This window comes from Gopherus evgoodei, chromosome 14, assembly GCF_007399415.2.
Source record: "Gopherus evgoodei ecotype Sinaloan lineage chromosome 14, rGopEvg1_v1.p, whole genome shotgun sequence".
Taxonomy (NCBI): domain Eukaryota; kingdom Metazoa; phylum Chordata; order Testudines; family Testudinidae; genus Gopherus; species Gopherus evgoodei.
In genome coordinates, this window is record NC_044335.1 from 18,164,347 (window position 1) to 18,185,114 (window position 20,768).

At 45.3% G+C, this 20,768-nt stretch overlaps 1 protein-coding gene across 4 annotated transcripts in view; it reads left to right on the forward strand.

The window, feature by feature from the left end:
* PREX1 (phosphatidylinositol-3,4,5-trisphosphate dependent Rac exchange factor 1) overlaps positions 1-20,768 on the forward strand; it is a 238,754-nt gene that overhangs the window by 82,546 nt on the left and 135,440 nt on the right. For all 4 annotated transcript variants that reach the window (XM_030533287.1, XM_030533286.1, XM_030533285.1 and 1 more), the window contains 2 exons: positions 14,596-14,667; positions 20,608-20,730. In XM_030533287.1, the coding sequence (XP_030389147.1) occupies positions 14,596-14,667; positions 20,608-20,730 (195 nt within the window). The remainder of the gene's footprint in view (positions 1-14,595; positions 14,668-20,607; positions 20,731-20,768) is intronic.

Consider the following 20,768-nt stretch of genomic DNA (forward strand, 5'->3'; position numbering starts at 1 on the left):
TGTTCAGCAGAAATGATCCTTCCACATTGTGGGAAGATCCAGGAGGGTGAAATCCTGGCCCTACTGAAATCAATGTGAAAACCCCATTGACTTCAAAGAGAGAGGATTTTACCCTAAAAAAATTCAGACTTCCCTGTGAAGTATTTAATATTTTGACTAAGAAAGAATCACTAGGAAGAGAAAGAGAGAGAGATGTTGGAGACAGTCATCTCTCCATCATCTCAGTTCTTTAGTTAGGTCAGAAGTCAGCAACATCTTTGCAATCAGAACATAAACTCAAAGGGTCCAACAGTTTGGTATGTGGCAGTTTAACATCTGGACGCTGGTGTGTGTGGGGGTCCTTCTCCAAACCTGTCTTTTGATGTTTGTAGACATTCTGCTGCTTGAACCTCCCCCTGGAGAATGGAGCAATGTAACATATACTGGAAAATGGTTCCAAATGTCTTGGTACCGATGGGCTCTTCTTAACTAAACAAACTTCAGTGGGCTAGAATTGCTTTAGTGTGCAGCCCCCTTTCAGGTATGGGTTCAGTGAGAGTTTAGGTAATATGGGTCACCTCCAGAGATTTTTACGCAATGTTTACTCAGCCCTTACTCCTCGGGCAAACTCCCACTGAAGTCAGAGTAAAGGCTGAATAAACACTGAGTAAGGCCCTCAGGATTTGGTCCTATGCTTTTATAAACCACCTAAAAGAGGGATAGAATACAATGCACCTCTCATGTAAACTGCACCCTAAAGCAATTTGCAGAGTTAAGTGATGCAGCAATAAGATCAAAATAAACCAATGCTAGAAGCAAAGAGAGAGAGAATTAAGAGGCCTTGGAAAGGGACAGCAGTAGTATGGAATTTTCAAAGGAGCCTAGGGAAGTTAGACACACAGCCTCCTTTGCAAATACCAGCTGGTATGTTTTGATGTTTAGAAATGATCTGGAGTAGCAGTGAGATGGAGATATGTAGGACGGCTAACTCAGATGGCAGGAGAAGGAGAAGACTCTTTCACCAAAGTGATGAGATTATGTGTAGGGGTTTGAGTGAGTGAGGTTAGATTGGTGGGGAGGGGAGGGACATGAGGCATGCTGGAGCATGCCCATGGAGGGTTTTAAAAATGAAGGTGGCAATTTTCAAAATGAAGGGAAAACCCTTAGTGCTGCCTGAGGATGGAATCGCTCTGGCCTTGCTTCTTTGTACATGGAAGAATGTGGGCAGCAGCCACATTCTACAGATACTGAAGCCCGTGGAGTTGAGACGTGGAGAAGCCAGTGGAAAGCTGCAGTGCAAAGGCAGGAGGTAGTGACAGCCAGGAGGAGGATTTCAGTAGAGATCACAGCAAAGGTACGGAAGTGGCAATAGGCGGGTTTGCAGCAACAACTGTCTGTCACTTCAAGTAGTCTTTATCATTTAAATGAAAACAAACTCTCCATGAGAAAGGACTCTCTCCCTCTCTCTGCCGTGTCAGACAGGCCACATGTTGCTCTCTCTCCCCACTGGTCTGACCTTTCTGTGCTACCAAGGCATGAATGGCTTTTGTTCACTTTTTGCAGATTTCAGGTGTAAACAGTATAAGGGAAATGTAGACACAAGCTGGGTCCTTTCCAAACCTGCTCTGTAAATGATTTTCCCCAGGAAGCTATGCTAGGTGAGGTCACAAAATTCATATGTCCTGGATCCTGCTGAGAATGTCCATGCGCATGCATATTCATGTTGCAGGCATCACACTCCCAGTTGCTGCTTGCAGAGCCACAGTGCTGTCACCCATACATGCTGAGAGACACTGTCACCGGCTCATGGGTTGAGCTGATTCTCTTCCATTTCACTAGTTGCCCTGGAATTTTGTACTTGCACAAACTATGAGATTGGTACCATCTCCACAAGCCAGCACTGGGTACATAATGACTTGCTGACACAATCCAGACACATCAGCTGAGATTTACAATTGAGCCTAAGGGAGTAAAATGGGATTTGAGTGCCTAACTCCCTTGGGCTCCACTGAAAATCCCAGCCCTGTGCAATACCTGTATTTTGCAATCCTTTTTATTACCTTCTGTGTTATACAGCATGATACCCACTTACAGGATGGCCGTTAAACACGTCAGTCATGCGCTTTAATGTACGGGTGGTCCTTTTGATGCAGGATTAGTTAAGGGAAAGGATAAATGCCATGCTATCAAGGATTTGGCTTGAGCCACTTCTCACTTCCAAAATATAAAGAAATAATCCTTCAGTTTATTCATACACTTCTGGATTTTAAACAGCTGTTCTTTTCCACAGTGCACTCAGCCCTCATTGAGATTCCTTATATTGTGTTAAAAAGTGGAAGCAAAAGGTGTTTTGTAGCCAGTGTCTGGGCTTAATTCATATTTATCAGATTGCCAGTACCAGCGTGTGTTTTGCAATGCATATAGACATAGTTATTATTTACCTATCTGAGGAGGTAAAAAAATAATCTCTTGAATGTGGTATCTGTAAGCTTGGTTTGACAGGTCTCTGGGGAACCCTAGCAGTATTCACTTTGTGTCTCCCTGTGTTTGTTTGGAAAGGCAGGTGTTGGCTCTGGATTTTGCAACTGAAGTGGTGTTTGTTTTCTAGTGGCCTACCCAGTTCCACAGGAGGGCTACCTTTTAAAAATGTTCACACAGCCTTTCATAGGAGCAGATGATTTGTTCCTTATGTTGCTTTTAGGGTTGCCAACTTTCTACTCAACATAAAACTGAACACCCTTGCCCTGCCCCATCCCCGCCCCTCCTCCAAGGCCCCATCCTTGCCCTGCGTCTTCTCTGAGGCCCTGCCCCTACCCACTCCATCCCCTTCCCTCTTGCTCTCTCTCCCCGCCCTCACTCATTCATTTTCACTGGGCAGGCTCAGGGGGTTGAGATGCAATAGGTGGTGAGGGCTCCAGCTGGGGGTGCAGGCTCTGGGATTGGGCCAGAAATGAGGAGTTCAGGGTGCAAGAGGGGGCTATGGGCTGAGGCAGTGGTTTGGGATGTGGGAGGGAAAAGGGGCTCTGAGCTGGGGGTATGGGCTCTGGTGTGAGGCCAGGGATGAGGGATTTGGAGTGCAGGAGGGGGCTCTGGGCTGGGGCTGAGAGGTTCGGAGTGCAGGAGGGGGCTCTGGGCTGGGGCAGGGGGTTGGGATCCGGGGGGTGGGGAGGTGATGGCTCCAGCTGGGGGTGCAGACTCTGGGATGGGGCAGGGGATGAGGGGTTTTGAGTGCAGGAGGGTGCTCTGGGCTGGGATCGAGAGGGTGGTAGGGGGATCAGGAGGCTGGGGCAAGGGGTTGGGGCACAGGAGGGGGTCAGAGGTATAGGCTCTGGGTGATGCTTACCTCAAGCTGCTCCCAAAAGCAGTGGCATGTCCCCCCCACCAGCTCCTACGTGGAGGTGCAGCCAGGTGGCACCTCATGCTGCCCCGTCTGCAGGTACCACCCCTGCAACTCCCATTGACCACAGTTCTTGGCTATTGGGAGCTGCAGAGCTGGCGCTTGCAGTGGGGGTAGCATGCCAGAGCCCCCTGGCTGCCCCTATGCATAGAAGTCAGAGGGGAGACATGCCGCTGCTTCCGGGAACCACGTGGAGCCATGGCAGGCAAGGAGCCTACCTTAGCCCCACTGTGCCACTGACCAGACTTTTAACTGCTGACCAGAGCTGCCAAGGTCTCTTTTCGACCAGACACCTGGTAACCCTATTTGCTCTAACATCCATGTTCTTAAAATGTGCAATAGGCTCATAATCCTTAAGAATGAGGACATTGGAATGAAGAAAAAAAGTTTATTGGAGGAGACAAAGAGTGTATGTTAGCAAGAAAGAGACAATGTCCTTCTGGATAGAATTCTGCACATATCATAGAAATATACATACATGCCTGCAAAGGATGGTGAAATGTACAGCAGAAAGCACAAGTGATTATTACTATTAATCCACCTCATCACATGTCTAACATAGCCCAGTGTTATGTAGGTGCTTTCATATTTGAAGAAAAAGTGCTCATTTGAAAACACTGTATAGAAAGGCTGATTTGATATTCTGCTGAGAAAAAAGCAGTAATGAATACAAGTCTTCAGTTCAGAGATCCAGGCACTGACTGGGCCGTTGCAGGTTTTTGTTTATTTGTTTGTTTGTTTGGGAGTTTTTTGGCTCTCCAGTGTATAGTACATAGCTTTCATTCTACTTCTTCTTGATCATTTCCAGGTTGTTAGCATTTCAATTCCTCTTCAGAGATTAGGTCAAAATATAAATATGTGCCAGTGAGGATTGAGACTTTGAAGCCAATGTAATACACAGGAAGCACAAAATTAGGGCAATAAAGAACATTATGATGCTATTTCCTGCCACTAAACACCTCTGCCTATGAGGCAGGTCCCTGTTTAACTGTTTGCAGATGAATTAATTAGATCTGAACCCTTTCTTAAAGCTTCATTCTTCTTCTCAGCTTGACTCTTCATTGTTTCAAAAAGAGATGGAAAATGCTCTTCATACGGCAAATATTGCACATAAGTATTTCTTGACAATATGCTTGTCTGATGGGACTTAAGTTCTTTTCTTTCTTTACCAAAAATTGCTCATTTTAAACTTCTCATGATGAGAGCCTAAATATCAGCAGTCAGTAATTCTGCAATTAACACAATAAATCGCTGCAGTATAATCTGCAATATAAGAGGCATAATAGTAAATTATAATAATAGATAGTTTTGATCTCCCACCAATTTTACATTGGTGTAATTTCATTGACATCAGTGGAGTTGCTCCTGATTTACACTGCTGTAAATGGAGTTGCACCCATGTAAAACCTGTATATGTGAAAATTGAATCAAGCCCAGTGTCTTACATTGCTATACTGGCTTTCATCCTGAAGTAGCTCAAATAGTTTTACAAACCATACTGTCCATATATAGACAGGAATCACTTCATTCATTACTAAAATCCAGCTTCCTCTGGGGTGGAACTCAGTAGCTTTTTAACAGCACACAACACCATGGAACAGTTTAGAAGTGACGAAGAGGAGAACAATTTCATCTCCAATTGAAATTACTTGATTCCTGATTGAATATGACTGGGAACTCTAGCAGAGTTTCATAAAAGTTCTTCCTTTGGGTGGTTTTCAATTTGCTTAGAAAGAAGTACCCAAAGGCATGGTTTTCCTTAGACCTATATATTCAGTTTGAATGTGTTAATATGAAAATATGTCTCATATAGATTGAAGTGTTTGGAAATAGCCCCAGTGCTGTCATTGTTTAAATTATCCTGAGATTATTTACTGTATTATGGTTGAGACTTAAGCGCAGATTTGTAGCTCACAGAGTGTTTGTTACATGGAGGACGAAGGATGTTCATGTTTCCTGTAATTTCTGCAAGGTGATTGGTTATGATTTGTGCATCTAATCCACACTAGAAGAACATGAGCAGTCTGCTGAGACTGAGGGCTAGCAGTTAAGCAACTTGAACTAGGATGCACCTGCATTCAAAACCCAGATTTCCCCAAATGTTTATTTGAAATCGTCCAAATATTTTAATATATCCATGTTCCCAAAGAGGTTGTGAGCAACTGCACTGAAGACAATTGAGTTATACCAGTGTCAATTTGGTGTCCCAATTGATCCGAAGCGCAGACCCAAGGGTAGTGGCAGTGCTCACCGAAACAATGAGAAGAGAAAGCAGGTGTTGTACATTCAATACAGGGTTTTTATGGGAATGAGGAGTTATTCCCAACATTGCCAGGGCCAGATTAAGGTATAGAAACTGCAGGCCTGTGATGAGGGCCCCACTTTCTGAAGGCACATGATGAGATCAGAATCTCAGCTTTCATTTGAAAAATGTGTTTCTGTTTCCTCATAGATGCAAAGAAAAGCTTGAAATGTGACCTGCGCCAGAGGGGATACGTGGGGGGGAGGGGTGGGCAGGGTCACGCCCCCCCTTTCCGATTTGCGGCTTAGCTTGTACTGAGCATGCTCACACAGACTGAGCATGCTCAGTAACACTGCTGAAGCCGGCTGCTCTCCCTCCCCCCGACTATCAGCAGGGCACTGATAGCCCCTGCCTGAGTGTAACTGATGCATGTCTGAGTTTGCAGAAGGCCTGAAACAGTAGCTCCGGGAAGTGTGAACTAGCCCCTTTATCTTAACTCTGAAATTTGCTCACCCCCCCCCCCCCATGTAGCTAGAGTGGGGCTATGAGAGGGCATATGGAGTTGGCTAGGGTGCTGGGCTGCTTTAATTCAAACTTGAGTATTACCAAAGTTAAAAAATAGTCTGTCAAATATCAATCAAAGCCAGTACATGTCATCAGCTACCTGTCTAGGGAACAGGCTTCATAATACTGCACTTTGCGATACCGTTTATTGCTGATTTGGTGGTGGGCTGTCCCTTGCTGTTTGGCTATTTCTGTTCCCTTTTTCATTTCTCCCTGAGTTATGCACAGCTTCTCTTCCTTGTATTTACTTGGAAATCTCTTTCTTTTCCTGAACATTTGAGGAAGTATGCTTTGTATTTTGGGTAGAGAAGTTGAGCATGAGTTTTGATGCAATCTCTGCTTTATTGTTTTGGTTACAGAGCCATTCCCACTTTGGTTTCTACTGTGTCGTCCACTCTTTGTTTTTATTGCTAGTTTATGATCACAGATTTTAGAGCTGGTGAGATCCTATCCTTGCTTTGAATATTTCATGTGGTCATGTAACGCTTGTTGTCACTGCATTATTAGCTAGACAAGGGTGAAAGTAACTTAAAGGACTTGCCTGTACTCCAGAGTCCTGCAGAGGCGGAGGGGCCTCAACCAGAAGAGGCGTGGCCTCTATCAGAAGAGGTGGAGCCTTTAAGTCCCAGGGCTTTTAAATCAGGATTTAAAGGGTTTGGGAATTCAGCTGAAGCTAGGAGCCGGGCCCTTTAAATCACCCCCAGAGCTGCCAGCTGCAGAGGCAGCTGGGAGCCCTGGGGTTTGGGCAGGGGTGAAAGTGATTTACATTTCTTATTCATATGGTCCAATCGCGAACAACCCACCTACGTACTTCATGGATCCCTCCCATTGCACGACATAGACAGAGAAAATAAAGCTACTATCACTACTACCAGTACTGTGTGTAATAAAACTTTACTATTAGAATAAGCCTGAAAAAGTGAAAACTCACTGTCACATTTTTCTCCTTGTCTTCGCTTCTCCTCCTGCCAGGCTGCCGACACTAGGCTCCATGCGTTCTTCCTGCCTAGCACTCAGCAGCAGCTGCAGGGGCTTCCCTCCAGCTTGCAGCAGGAAGCAGGGAGACTGGCTGAGAGAGGGAGAAGCCTGCCTTCTGCATAAGAACAGTTTAAACTCAGCTGTTCCCTGCACGGTTCAGTAACATTTCAAAGAGGATCTGCAAGCACTTTGGACATCAGAACCATGATCTTCTGCTGGGGAGGGAATGGGATAGATTTGAACTTGGAAATGGCTCCTGATCTTGATTGTGTTTTTTGTGTATACGAGGTCCCCTCATCCCGGGGGCAGAAAAGAACTGCCCCTGCCATGGTCACACACACCCTCCCCCCCCCAACAACAGCTGGGAGTGAAATTAACAAGGATGCCAGAAACGGCTTCTAACCTTGGGCGCTGAACTGCGCAGGGAACAGCTGAGTTTAAACTGTTCTTATGCAGGCAGCAGGACAGGCATCTCAGCCAGTGTCCCTACTGCAAGCTAGAGCCTAGAGGAGAACCCCTGTGGGGGGGAGGAGGAGCCTTGTCTGCAGCCTGGTTGGAGGAAGGGGAGGGAGGAGACAAGAAACCAATGTGACAGTGAGTTTTCCCCTTCCACCTGCTTTTATTAGCTCTGGATTTAAGCTGTGCAGCCAAATGCTTGTATTTGTTGTGTATATTAGCATTGAAGACAAGATTCCTCATCCCGGGGGCAGACAAGGACTGCCCCTGCCATGGTCAAACACACCCTCCCCACTCCCCTCAGTTACTGTGAGTGAAATTAACAAGGATGCCAAAAACCGCTCCTAACCCCGGGGGCTGAACCACTCAGGGAACAGCTGAGTTTAAACTATTCTTATGCAGGGGGCAGGCTTCTCCTTCCTTCAGGCAGTCTCCTTTTCTTACCGGTCCTCCATACCGGCCCATACCGGCTTACTTTCACCTCTGTAGCTAGAGCAAGGGTCAGCAACCTTTCAGAAGTGGTGTGCCAAGTCTTCATTTATTCACTCAGATTTAAGGTTTCACGAACCAGTCATACATTTTAATGTTTTTAGAAGGGCTCTTTCTATAAGTCTATACTATATTACTAAACTATTGTTGTATGTAAAGTAAATAATGTTTTTTAAATGTTTAAGAAGCTTCATTTAAAATTAAATTAAAATGCAAAGCCCCCCAGACCAGTGGCCAGGACCCAGGCAATGTGAGTGCCACTGAAAATCAGCTCACATGCTGCCTTCGGCACATGTGCCATAGGTTGCCTACCCCTGAGCTAGAGCTATAACTCAAGTTTGGGCTCTAATCTGACACCCATCCACACACAAAAATCTGTAGGGTCATGGCTACACAACAGAGCATATGTCGGCATCACTGTGTAGCTGCATCTGCCCTGGGGGTTCTGCCGGCATAACTATGTCTCCTATGGGGTTGTGAATTTTTTACCTCCCTAGCCAACATAGCTATGCTGGCAGAACTTTGTAGTGTAGACCAGTCCTATCTCGAGGGAAGTGGTGCTATAAACTGGAGCTAGCTGGTCCATCAGGTGTGGAGGGATTGACATTCGAGTGCAGCTAACACTTGAGCTGCTAATGCAAGGGATGCAACAGCTACTGCTAATCCAGGCACTCTGCTAACCCAAACACCGTGCTGTTCTTTTTAGGGGTAGGGCTAGTTTCTCAAGTGTTACTCGGTTTTGAATGTGGTTGCAATGATCATTTGTCTGGAAGTTAGTATTGTTGAGGGCTGGGAGTGAAAAGTTCTTGGAGTGTGGTTTTAACAAGCCTTCTTAGTGGTTTGTGGTGGAAAATGGGGAGCTAGGAAGATAGCTGAGTATAAGGGCATGTTTACACTAGGAAAATAAGTGTCCTTTTACCACGTTAGCTAACACCTTGTAACTGAACACTAAGGTATGTTTAACTTGACCTACTAATACATGTTAAAACAACAACAGCCTTGTCCACACTAGAGTTTTACACATTTGCTAACAAGTAGTAAAAACACACCTTGTTTCCTAGTGGAAACAAAGCCTAAATATTTCAGACCCAACAAGAACCCCTCAGAACCCATTTCAGAGGGAATCCAATGTGATTATCTATCTGCGAAGGACTCCTATCTGCACATTCATGCCTTAAACTGAATGCCACATGCAGTGGTGTTGCACAATTCAAACTAAATGACTTGCAGTTGTGATAGTGGACTGCCAGTGTAGTAGACTGAATGGCGTAAGACTTGCATGTAAAGGGAGGCATTAAAAAAATCTGGCCTCATGAAAAGAAAATTTCCATGTAACTATTGTTCGCATATTCCAAGAGTGTGCACGCATTTCCCTGTGTGTCTGTGTAAGGATGGAGAGGACTTTATTTTTCCTATCCTTATAAAGATGCATGGTGCAGCTTGCCCTGTGATGTGGTACAGAAAGGAAACATTTCACTTCATAGTCTCTTCTGCTTAATATAGGTTTCCATGAATCCTGCAAGGCATTTGCACCTTGAGTAAACATGCGTGATGTGTGATGAATCAGACATGGCCTACTATGTTTGGAAAGCCAGCAGACCTTTAAGGCAAGGAGTCACAGACTCACAGTGCACAAATAAATATCATGTTGATGTAGCAGCAGAGTTTAAAACAAAAACAAATCCTCCAGGGGCTGTTTTTCTGCAATGGGCTGCTTTCTGAGAGATTAGCACGCACACAGGGAAGAAGGAACCTTGAATTTCAAGAAAAGTAGGAGGAGAAGGAAAATCTGCCCTACTGATCTGGTTTGTGATATTGACTTGAGTAATTCCCCATTTGCTTCTAGATGTTGTGTAGTCCTAGTACTCTGAGCTAAGCTCTACCTCTCTGTGGTGGTGTGCTACCATTTCCTTCCTCTTTTCTGTTGTGTAATCCACCACTGAGTTTAAGCTCCTCTAAAACGCAGCCTAATGACTGACTGCACAAGATTAAGGTATATGGGCAGATAGAATAGGAACAGTATCTATCTATTGTCTGTCCATCCATCCCAGGCTCACTGCCATGGTACCTGAGTGCCTTCACAGTTTAACTTTTGATTATACCTATGGCTGCAGATTTGTCAAAGAATTGTTTAATCAGAAATCACAAAGCAATCATGGGAAATTTAGTAGAAGTGATTTTTGATTTAAAAAATGCCATAACAAATGAGGAGGAGGGGCCTGCATCAGGGGAGGGCTGGATAATGATCTCACCCTACATGTAGGATGACCAGATAGCAAGTGTGAAAAATCGGGACGGGGGTGAGGGATAATAGGAGCCCATATAAAAAAAGCCCCAAATATCGGGACTGTCCCTATAAAATCGGGACATCTGGTCACCCTACCTACATGCAACCTGCAGTGATTGTTCCTGCAGCTCCTGTTCTGCAGAGTTGGACCCAGATCCCCACTCCAGGTGTTGCAACCTGGCACATGGGGTCAAAGTGCTGCTTGGATTTGGCCTGCCCAACCCTCCGTCATGACAGTGGAGAGGCAGCCAGGCCAAACCTGAACAGCACTGTGACCTCACACACCAGTGGCAATGCCCAGAGCAGGGAGCCGAGGCCATGGGACAAAAACTGCAAGAGCTGTTGCTGCAGAGTGAGTTTATTAAAATCACAGATGCAAAGATGAGTCGTGGAGGAATGAGAAAATCACAATATGTTACATGTTTCCCACCATGACAAATCTGCAGTCCTGTTTATAACTTTCTTATACTGTATGTCTTAAGCCGCTCTCCCTTCCCCCACCATCCCATAGTTTTCTTTTTAATTTGGGGAAGGCTAAAACAAATCAAATAAGTGAGTTTTGGCTTTGATTCTGAAGAGGTGAGTTTCCCGGCCATCCTGGTGTGAATGAATTCCATCACCATGGAAAGCTCAGTTCCCTATGTTTATGAATCTCGTCCTTGTGATTGATGGTTCTGTTATCCCAGAGAAGCACAGCTATTATAGATGAACATGACTGTGCAGAGGGAGACAGTTCCTCTGACAACCTGTCTAAGGCATCAGGACCGAACTCTTGAATTCACGGTGTAGCCAGTGAAGAATGCGGAGGTGGGGCTCTTTGCAGCCTTGGATTCTGAGTAGCCAGTGGCTGACTTCAGAACCGACTGAAGCTTTTTTAATTAAGTGAAGAGGTCACTGATGTATGGCTCTTTGTGGCCAAATCAGAGTTGGATGGGATACAGACTTCTGGCCAGTCAGAGACGGACGGGGCCATTTTTTGCATCCCCAGATCTTTAGGTATCTAGAAGGATGCCACAGCAGAAGCCTGTTTGAATGCTAGAGAGCATTGTCCTTAATGGAGGGTGAGGTTATGGACATGGCAGGTTGTTCAAAGTGCTCCCTTCTTCCCACCAGCATCACCTTTGTCATTCTGGAGCTCAACAGTTATTCTTCATCTCCAGGTACCAGGGTGATGGTACTGTTGATGATGTTGGATGGTAAAGAAGATATGTATTGCAGGCACTTGAGCCTATGCCAACTGCTGAATGGGAGACGATGCTGGTGCAGATGTGATCTAAGCCAGGTAAAAACTGGCAGAATTATCTGCAAAGGATGGGAAGCGTTGACTCAGAGCATTTAACAAAATGTCTCTAGAAAGGACTTATTTTCCCATGCATATTTGGGAGCAGGTTGGAAGGAAGGCAGCATTGTCATGTGAACACAGCACGGTAAATTAGCTGTGGGGCTGTTCTATAACCATTTGGATTGTTTCCTTTAGTCTGAGTGACTGTTGCAAAAGACTTTGATTTCAGAAGAAAAGGGATTTAAAACCAGGGAACAGATAGTTTTGCATCCAGTAAGTCCAGATTTTTATGGTTACATTTTGAAAAGTTGGCTATTAGGTTTCCAGGACAAAAAACAACAACAATCTCATTTAACAACCATCTTGTTTCAGTGACACTGGAGAGATTGTTATTTATACACATCAAGATGATCAGAAGGTTGGAACAGACTAGACAGTCTGTCTACAAAGCTGATTCTCTCTCTTCCCCCTGGCATGCTTTTCCCTCTTTCTTTTCTCTCTCTCCTTCTGTGTCTCGCTATTTTTTCATCTCACTTTCTCTGTGTGTGCCCCTCGCTCTCTCATATTAAATGATCTTTTCAGACAGGCGTCACAGAAAAACTGTTCTTTAAATTAACACAGGCTCTGCTTTTTATTGACTAGACCATAATAGCTAATGTGATTTGCACCTTCTTACCAGCTTTCTATAATTAGAAATCTACATTGCTGAGACTTAGATGCTGGTAAATATTAGTCACCAGTGGAGCTTGCTAATTGTGTAGATTAATTAATTATTCCAATTGGATTTGTTATTTCCAAACAGCGAGAGGGGCCTGTATTAAAGCAAGCCAGGAGTCCCTGCTTAGTTTATCATTTTAGAATTAGGGAAACAGCTTTTCTGTCTCATATAAATCTGATGCCTATTAATTAGTGCACAGCTATCACACCCAGTGCTGGAGCTGGGTAGGCATTATACTCTTCTTCCACCCCTCCCCCACATACTTCCTGTCGAGCCTGGTGCCATTGCTCATCATGTTAAACAGTTCATCTCAAACAATCTCAGTGGCTTCCCCAGTTGCTGCCAGGACATTTGGAAGCACATGAACATTGTGGGTGACCTCAGCAGACTTACTGGTTAAGGTTATTTGCTGGGTTCTTATAAAATGGCTCCTGGGTCATCAGAAAAACATTCTGTCCCCTAAAAATAGTGGTTTTCAAACTTTCCCATCCTGGGACTCTGCTCCCATCTCCCCATAGCTAGCTGGGATCTAGTCAGGATCCTCTTCCCATGTAGCCATATGGGAAAAGCAAGGTGGTTGTGACCCCAGACATTTGTGAAGGTTGAGAATCCATATTCGGGAAATTATACATATACGATAAGCCTAATCTGTCTCTCCATCCATCCAGCTGTCAGTTGTGTACTGGCATCCATCCCTGTAGTGTCTGAACACCTTCTGATTCTCTTCTCCCTCTGGTCCAGTAGTAACAAATGAGAGAGAGCCAGGGCTGGGCAGGAATATAGTGGTGCCCATGCAGTACTGAAGGGCAAATAACTGGCTCATGCTTACACTCTTCAAGCCAAGAAACTAAAAGCAGAGACAGTCACAGGCCACAGGTTTGATTCAGCAACACAGCTCCCTGTGGTGTTATGGGCAATTGCCCAGCTCCACATGAAGCCAAATCAAAACTGGGTCTGAATCAGCTGACATAGACACTGCTCAGAAAGAGTCCAGCTTTTAACGGCTTTTTGTTATCGTTCAGTAACAGGACAGCTTTGTACCATACATACAAAGGAACGACACAAATCCCCCTCTGTCTCAGGTGGGTAAGAAAAGCCCCTTCTTCCCCTGCTTGCAACACTCCCCAGGGCTCAGCCTTTTGCGTAGGAGGTGAGTATAGAAACCACTAAAAAGGACAGACAGGAAAAACTCTCTCCCCTTTTTTGTTGGGATCACTTTAATTGATCCCAGCAGGTTCCCTCCTCTAGCTTCCCACTCAGTCAGCCTACCCTGCAAGTGCTTGTCTGTGTCTGCCAGGATGCCTTGGAGGGTAAAATTCTCTTCTCCTCACCTCCAGGGAGGCTTTTAACCCCATCACTGCATCGCCAATGTCCTCTGCTAAATCCTTACAACTGGATCAAACATGTTGTGGTCAAATATATTCAGTGTAAATGCAGACGGTCCCTCACTAGCAGTAGTCTGAACAGAAATCTAACGATGGGTATTGGAATCACTGTCCATTTGTATCTGGACCTGAGCTTTTTATTGGATTGACTTTCACAGCCAGAGATGTACTGAATGGGGGAGCCTGGGCAGGGGTGAAAAGTTCTGATGTTGTTTTGGCTGCACCTTTAAACTTGTCCAGGTAAAATGAAATGGAAATGAAAATGCAACCCAGGCCTCATTTGCAGGTTTCCATTTCCCTTCCCCAAATTCTGGGTATGCTGAGATTGTCTATAGCCCCAGTTCCTAGCTCTGACATGCCCTCAGCCTCTGCAACTTGAACATCCTTTGTTGTTCCTTGCAGTTCTTTTCCTTGACATATATCTTGATGGGAGACAGGCATTTTGCCTCCCCAAGTCCAGTCACAGGAGAGAGAGGAAGCCTTCAAGAGAATAAACAAACAGTTCCTCCCGTTGGTCTGCTAACAGATATTTAAGTCAAAAAGAGCAAGTGGAGCTTCTGAGGCAAGACATTTGTCACAAGGCAAAATCCAAACATCATAAGGAAATGCCTTTTGTGTACCTGGAATGCTAAGCTCAGTCTAACAATCGTAGTAATGACATGAGGTACGTTTAGATTCAAGTCTCAGAAGTGATCGGTCCGTTGTGTTATAACATCATATTTGTGTGGCTGGATGCTAGGGAAAAGCCAGAAGGCACAAGCAGTGAACTCAAGCAGTATTAAGTCATTTGAAAATAATCTGTTTTTCTTTTCCTTCAGGCATTTCTGCATAGAATAAGACAGAACGCTGTGGACAAAGCCGAGAAATACATAACAGAGGATAATATCAAGGTACTTCTTCCAGCTTTCTCATTTTATTGGCAGTTTTATTAGTTTATGTGAAGAACTCATAATCAGCGGCAGAGAATCCTGGGGGAAATTATTCACGAACATTTCAATGAATGAGAAACCAAACACCCATAGGTCAGATTCACACTTGTTTTTCATTGGTTCTTCATGAACATTTTGCGAGTGACATTTGTCTTGTAGGAATTTTACTTAAAAACAATTTTGGGGACCTGTAGGCAAGTGAAATTTGTGGCAGGAAGAAATGGAAGTACTAGAGTGTCAGCCATTAATCTAAGGTTTATAAACTGAACTGGGGCTTGCTCCTGTAGCAATGAAATCAACGGAAGCTTTGCCATGAGCTTTAAAGAACAGAGGACTTGACAGTAATAAACAAGGTGACAGCAGCAGCATCCTCATCATGACACGAACAAGGAGTTAACACCCCTTGTTTTCCCCAGAGTTGGTTCCTCCCTTTCATATGTTAGTATTACTGTAATGTCTAGAGACCCTAATCAGTGATTAGGACTCTGTTGTGCTATTCGGTGTGCAGTCAGTAACGGTAGGCCTTGCTGCAGACAACTCACTATCTACATGTCAGACAGGACAGATGGGTGGCACAAACCAAGCCAGATGATGTGGGGGTGGGTTGGCAAAAAAATGAACAGAGTTTAGCCAAAAAGCAGAAGTCAGAGCTCACTGCTTAGTCCACCTGTGCCACCTGGGAATGATTGGGTTGCAACAGGGTGGGTTAGAAGGAGGGATTTGAAAGAATAAGGGTACAGATTTTAGCAGGGAGTTTTTCCTGTGCATGGGGGGAGTGGGAGGGGAGTTGGGAAAAGCATGGAGAGGCTTGAGAAAGAAGCGGACAGGTGAGCAACTGAGGCTGCCACTGTTGGCAGAGTGAAGGCAAGAGTCATCTGGAGTCCCTAAGCATTCCCTGTGCAGTCTAGCCTGGCCTGTTAGCAAGGCAGAAGTGTCACCCATCAGCGGAGAGCATGTGTTGAGAGGAATAACACATGCAGTGACTAGTGACTACAGATCCTGAGTACTGCAGAATATGTAAAAAATAAACGAATAAACCCACACACGAATTTGTAGCTCTGACGAATGAACAAAGGTGCTGCTGAATGTTATTCTTGCTGCTAAAACGTGCTAATTATGACTGTTTCATAACTAAATGCAACAACCACCAGCCCATCCAGAAAACTCCTCATTTTCTCTGCTGATTAAATGGATTTGTGCTGAAGTTCCATTGCACCTCTCTGGGGATGCACCATTACATTTTCGGTTTATTCTTTCACTAGGTGCCTAGAGGACTTTCATGATGAAGTCTTTAAAGGCTCTTCCTTATTAATGGTTATTATTATGTTAACCAGCTTGCAGTAACAGAGCTTCCCTTTGGAAATGAAGGGTCTTTTTACATTACAGTGGAGTTGGGTTCATAGCAGCACAGTATGAACGTTATTTCCTCCTTTCTGTTCCCACCAGAAGCAGTTTCAGTGTCTTTCCTGCATCCAGGAGCTTTTTCTTCTTGGCCTCCCCATGGTGTTCCTCTCTGGTGCCCTGTGGAGGCAGGTGCCCACTTGTGCTCTGTATCTCTGGTTACCAGGGAGCTGTGAGATAGCTAGCACCCTGGCTGGCTGATGGCACATATGGTGAAGAGTGTATAAATGGTTTGGAAGCCTGTTTAAAGATGAATCTCTCTCCTCCTCTCCCTCTTCCTGCAGTGCGAATGTCTGGAGGGAAGTTTAGAGTATTTTGTCTGTTACTCACTGCAAAGCAAAGGAAGAAAATGTCTTTTAGGACCAGCTGGGATAACACTGTCAGTACTAGCACTGTAGATTTCTCCTACAGCTGACATTTTAGGTGGTTGGAGACCAGTCCCAGGCCTGGTCTATACACAGTTTTTGTACCAATATAACTATTTCGGTTTGAGGGGTGATGTTTTACTGAAATAATTATATTGATACAAGCTCTAGTCTGGATGCAGTTATAGCACCATAAAGGTGTCTCACATACATATAGCTTAGTTCACCTTTCCCTATGGCAATAGCTATCCCAGCATAAAGCACTGGGTATATGGCTATAACTGCAGCCACACTATGGGTTGTCCCACTTTTACTGTACTGATATAACTAAAGTGATACAACTGTTGGGGATAGGCAAGTCTCCAGTTGCAGATCCCTGACATAGACTATCAGGGTTGGAAAGGACCTCAGGAGGTCATCTAGTTCAACCCCCTGCTTAAAGCAGGACCAATCTCCAGACAGATTTTTGCCCCAGATCCCTAAATGGCCCCTCAAGGACTGATTTCACAACTGTGGGTTTAGCAAGTCAATGCTCAAATCACTGATCTATCCCTCCCCCTATCATGCTAGGAAATAGAAACTTCATATTAAACAGACTTTTTAGCAAAGTTAGGGAAGACCCCTCTGCCCCCTTTAGCCTCAGATGACCTTTGTTACCTAAGAAGCCTGGATTCCATTGGCCATCACAGAACGCAGTATATTACACAGCAGATATTCCTTGGATCATAAAATACCTCCTTGAAGACTGCTCCTTGTAGGGTAAAGTCATGCCTGACAGATGTTTTCCTCTTCCTTGCTAATCTCCTTCTGGCACAGCTTTCCTCCTGGCCATGCAACAGAGGCTAACATACCATAACATCAGTTGCAGCTGAGCTGGAGAGCTGTGGTATGTTCTGCGAGGATTTGCACTGGGAATTTTCTGGAAGCAAACAAACAGTCCCTCTGTGGAGAGAGAAGCTTGTGTTCCTCTCCTCCTTCCTCTGCTTTCTTTGGTGGACCACAGCAAGCTGTTCAAAGGCCAGCAGTGCAAATTCGCCATGTTGGAATGCTTGATATTTTTTGAGCCAGATGGTGGCTTTAAGACACAGGTCTGCATTGGGGATGGGGCAGGGCTCCAGTGTTCTAAGTCAGTGGTTCTCAACCAGGGGTCCAGGGCCCCCTCGGGGGTCATGAGCAGGTTTCAGGGGATCTGCCAAGCAGGGCCAAGGTTAGACTCCCTGAGGCCGAGGGCAGAAAGCCAAAGCCTCTCTACATGGGGCTGAAGCTCAGGGCCTTGAGCCCCACCACCTGGGCTGAAGATGAAGCCTGAGAAATGTAGCTTCCCCAGGCAATTGTGTTAGGGGCTTGCTACTCCCTAACACCAGCACTGGCTTTTATATACAGAAAACCAGTTGTTGTCTCACAAGTGGGCTGTGGTGTTTTTATAGCATGTTGGGAGGGGCTCAGAAAGAAAGAGGTTGAGAACCCCTGTTCTAAGGCAAGCTCTGAGCCTCCTGCAGTGAACGGGGAGAGCATGTACAGTGCAGTTCCATTAGGAGGATGCAGCATGCTCTCCTCTGCACATCCAGCCAACAAGTGTGAAGCGGGAGAGGACTGTGGCACTGCCCCCTTGAGAACCTTACAGCAGTGGTGGGCAACCAGCAGCCCGCAGGCTGCATGCAGCCCCTCAGGCTAATCCGTTGGCGGGCTGTGAGAGAGTTTGTTTAAATTGAGCGTCCGCAGACACGGCTGCCCACAGTTCCCAGTGGCTGCGATTCACCATTCCTGGCCAATGGGAGCTGCGGGAAGGGCTTCCAGCACATCCCTGAGGCCCACAACACTTCCTGCAGCTCCCATTGGCCAAGAGCGGCAAACTGTGGCCACTGGGAGCTGCAGGCTGCCGTGCCTGTGGATGCTCAATGTAAACAAACTGTCTCACGGCCTCCCAGTGGATTACCCTGATGGGCTGTGTGTGGCCCGTGGGCCGCAGGTTGCCCACCTCTGCCTTAGAGAGACACAGTTGTGTCTATCCTAATGTAGAGTGGAAAGCTCTTTGAATCCTCAATCTTGCACATGCTGGCAGGGGCCAAACACAAACTGGTCATAGGAGGAAATGGACTTCATACCTGTCTTGAAGAGAGTTAGTACTCGAGCTCAAGGTGATTCCTCCCGTGAGTGGCTATTATCACATTAACTCAGGCTGAAGCATGTGATATCATAGCCAATGGGTAAATTCCAATCTACAATATTGCAACTGAGAGCATGCCTGATAGCTAAAATGTGGGGTGGGAAGTGCCGGAAGCTTCTGAGTCTCCTGCACTTCACCCAGTGAATATTTGGAAACCGGAAGCCATTTCTCCTTGGTATTGTTTACATCACAAGATTGTCACTTATTGATGAAGCCAGAGCTAGAAGGCTGTTTGCAGTGTGAGAAATGGCTTGACTTCACCGCATTCCTTCCCTTTGACAGTAGCCTGGTTAGAAGAAAGGATTGGAAAATATAGTGTAACACACATATCCCAGATGAGGCTCTTGTATACAGTCTGCCTGCTAAGCCTGTCCTCTAGAGACTGCCAGTGCTCAGGGCCGGCTCCAGGCACCAGCTCAGCAAGCTGGTGCTTGAGGCGGCCAACGGAGAGAGGCGGCACCTACGGCAATTTGGTGGTGGGTCCCTCTCTCCCTTTCTGAGGGAAGGACCTGCCACCAAAGAACGAAGCGGCGGCAGTAGAGCTGCTGCTACCCAAGTGCCGCCGATCGGGGCTTTGTTTTTCTTTTTTGTCTTTTTCTCCGCTTGGGGCAGCAAAAACGCTGGAGCCGGCCCTGCCAATGCTTATCGCCTAGCTGGGTCACTTGTTTGTCAGGACTCCTCTCTCTTTATGGTAGCATTCCAGCACCTCCACTTCCAGTTCCACTCATGGTTTCTCTTCCTATTTCATATGGTGATAACTAGATATTATACAGCTTGCTTGTTTGTAGCACCTTTCACCCAGAGAACTCTGTCAGCATACTACACCCCAGGGGATTTTTTTCACACCTGAATTGAGTGTGTGTTTGCTCACTACCATAGATACTCACACAAAGTCAGAAATTGTGTTCACACATGGCTAGCAAGATACTTATCTAGTAAAAGGATGCCCAGATGCCCGACTTGCACCGACACACAATAGTGCATATCCAAATGAGGGGCCTAATTCTCCATTATCCTGCAGCTTGTGTGGCCATTTCCATCTGTGCAAAGTGGGAGTACGATGCTACTATTCTGATTTGGTAGCATTGCTATATTGATTTTGCTCTAGTATAAATAGCAATGCAAGGAGCAAGGTAATAGAGAATTGAGGCTCTTATCTACATGTGCACTTCTGCGCGCATGTGTGTGTGCACGTGCGTGCAAGCTGGGAATTGGGCCCCTAATGTGCAGTTGTGAATATGTAAATACATGTCTAGTTTTGGTCTGAAAAAGTAGGTCCTGTGTTTGAAGGAAATGCTTTGTCCACTAGTAAAATACACTAAAGGTGTGGAACGTGGCTGCTATTTCACAGCACACAGCAACACTGCATTGCAGGGTCAGACGAAATGGCGTATATAAGTGAATAGTATTATAATTATTTAAAGGATAAGAATAATAACTCCTTCCAGTTTGCCTAGAAAATTATTGCTAGCCCTTCATGTCATGCAAAAAGTACCACAGGTTCCTTAATGACCACAAGTGCTGACGTGTTCCAATGACCTCTTACATTACCTCCGAAAGTTGATTTGTCATGAGTAGGAGGGGAAGGCTTTTTTGCCTTCTCCTTTAATGTGAGTTTGGCCTTTGTGAGCCCACATGGTATTTCCCATTTACCTTCTTGAGAATTTGTGAGAAACCTTCTATAGAACTGACAAAGGCCAATGATGATTATCAGGCCTTGGAAAGTTCATCTTTATTTACATAGGTCAATGGCACAAGCAAAACTAAGATCCTCCCTGTGGGAAGGCTGAGAGTGTGAAAGGCACATAATCATCCATATCCCAGAGACATTTTAAAATGCAGCCACTCCTATTGATTTTGGTTCCTTCCTGGCAGCAGTAAATAGGCACCGTATTTAGGCACTTCTACCTTAATAAGACACCCCAACCTTCATCAACAGTTAACACTGGATTTCTCTTGGTATTTCAGATCTTGTTTTCCAACATCGAAGACATTCTTGATGTTCACAAGGAGTTCTTGGCTGCCCTGGAATTTTGTTTACAACCAGAACCTCAGTCTCAGCATGAACTGGGAAATGTTTTCTTAAAATTTGTGAGTACAATGACTTAATGCTATCTGTAAATGCAGCT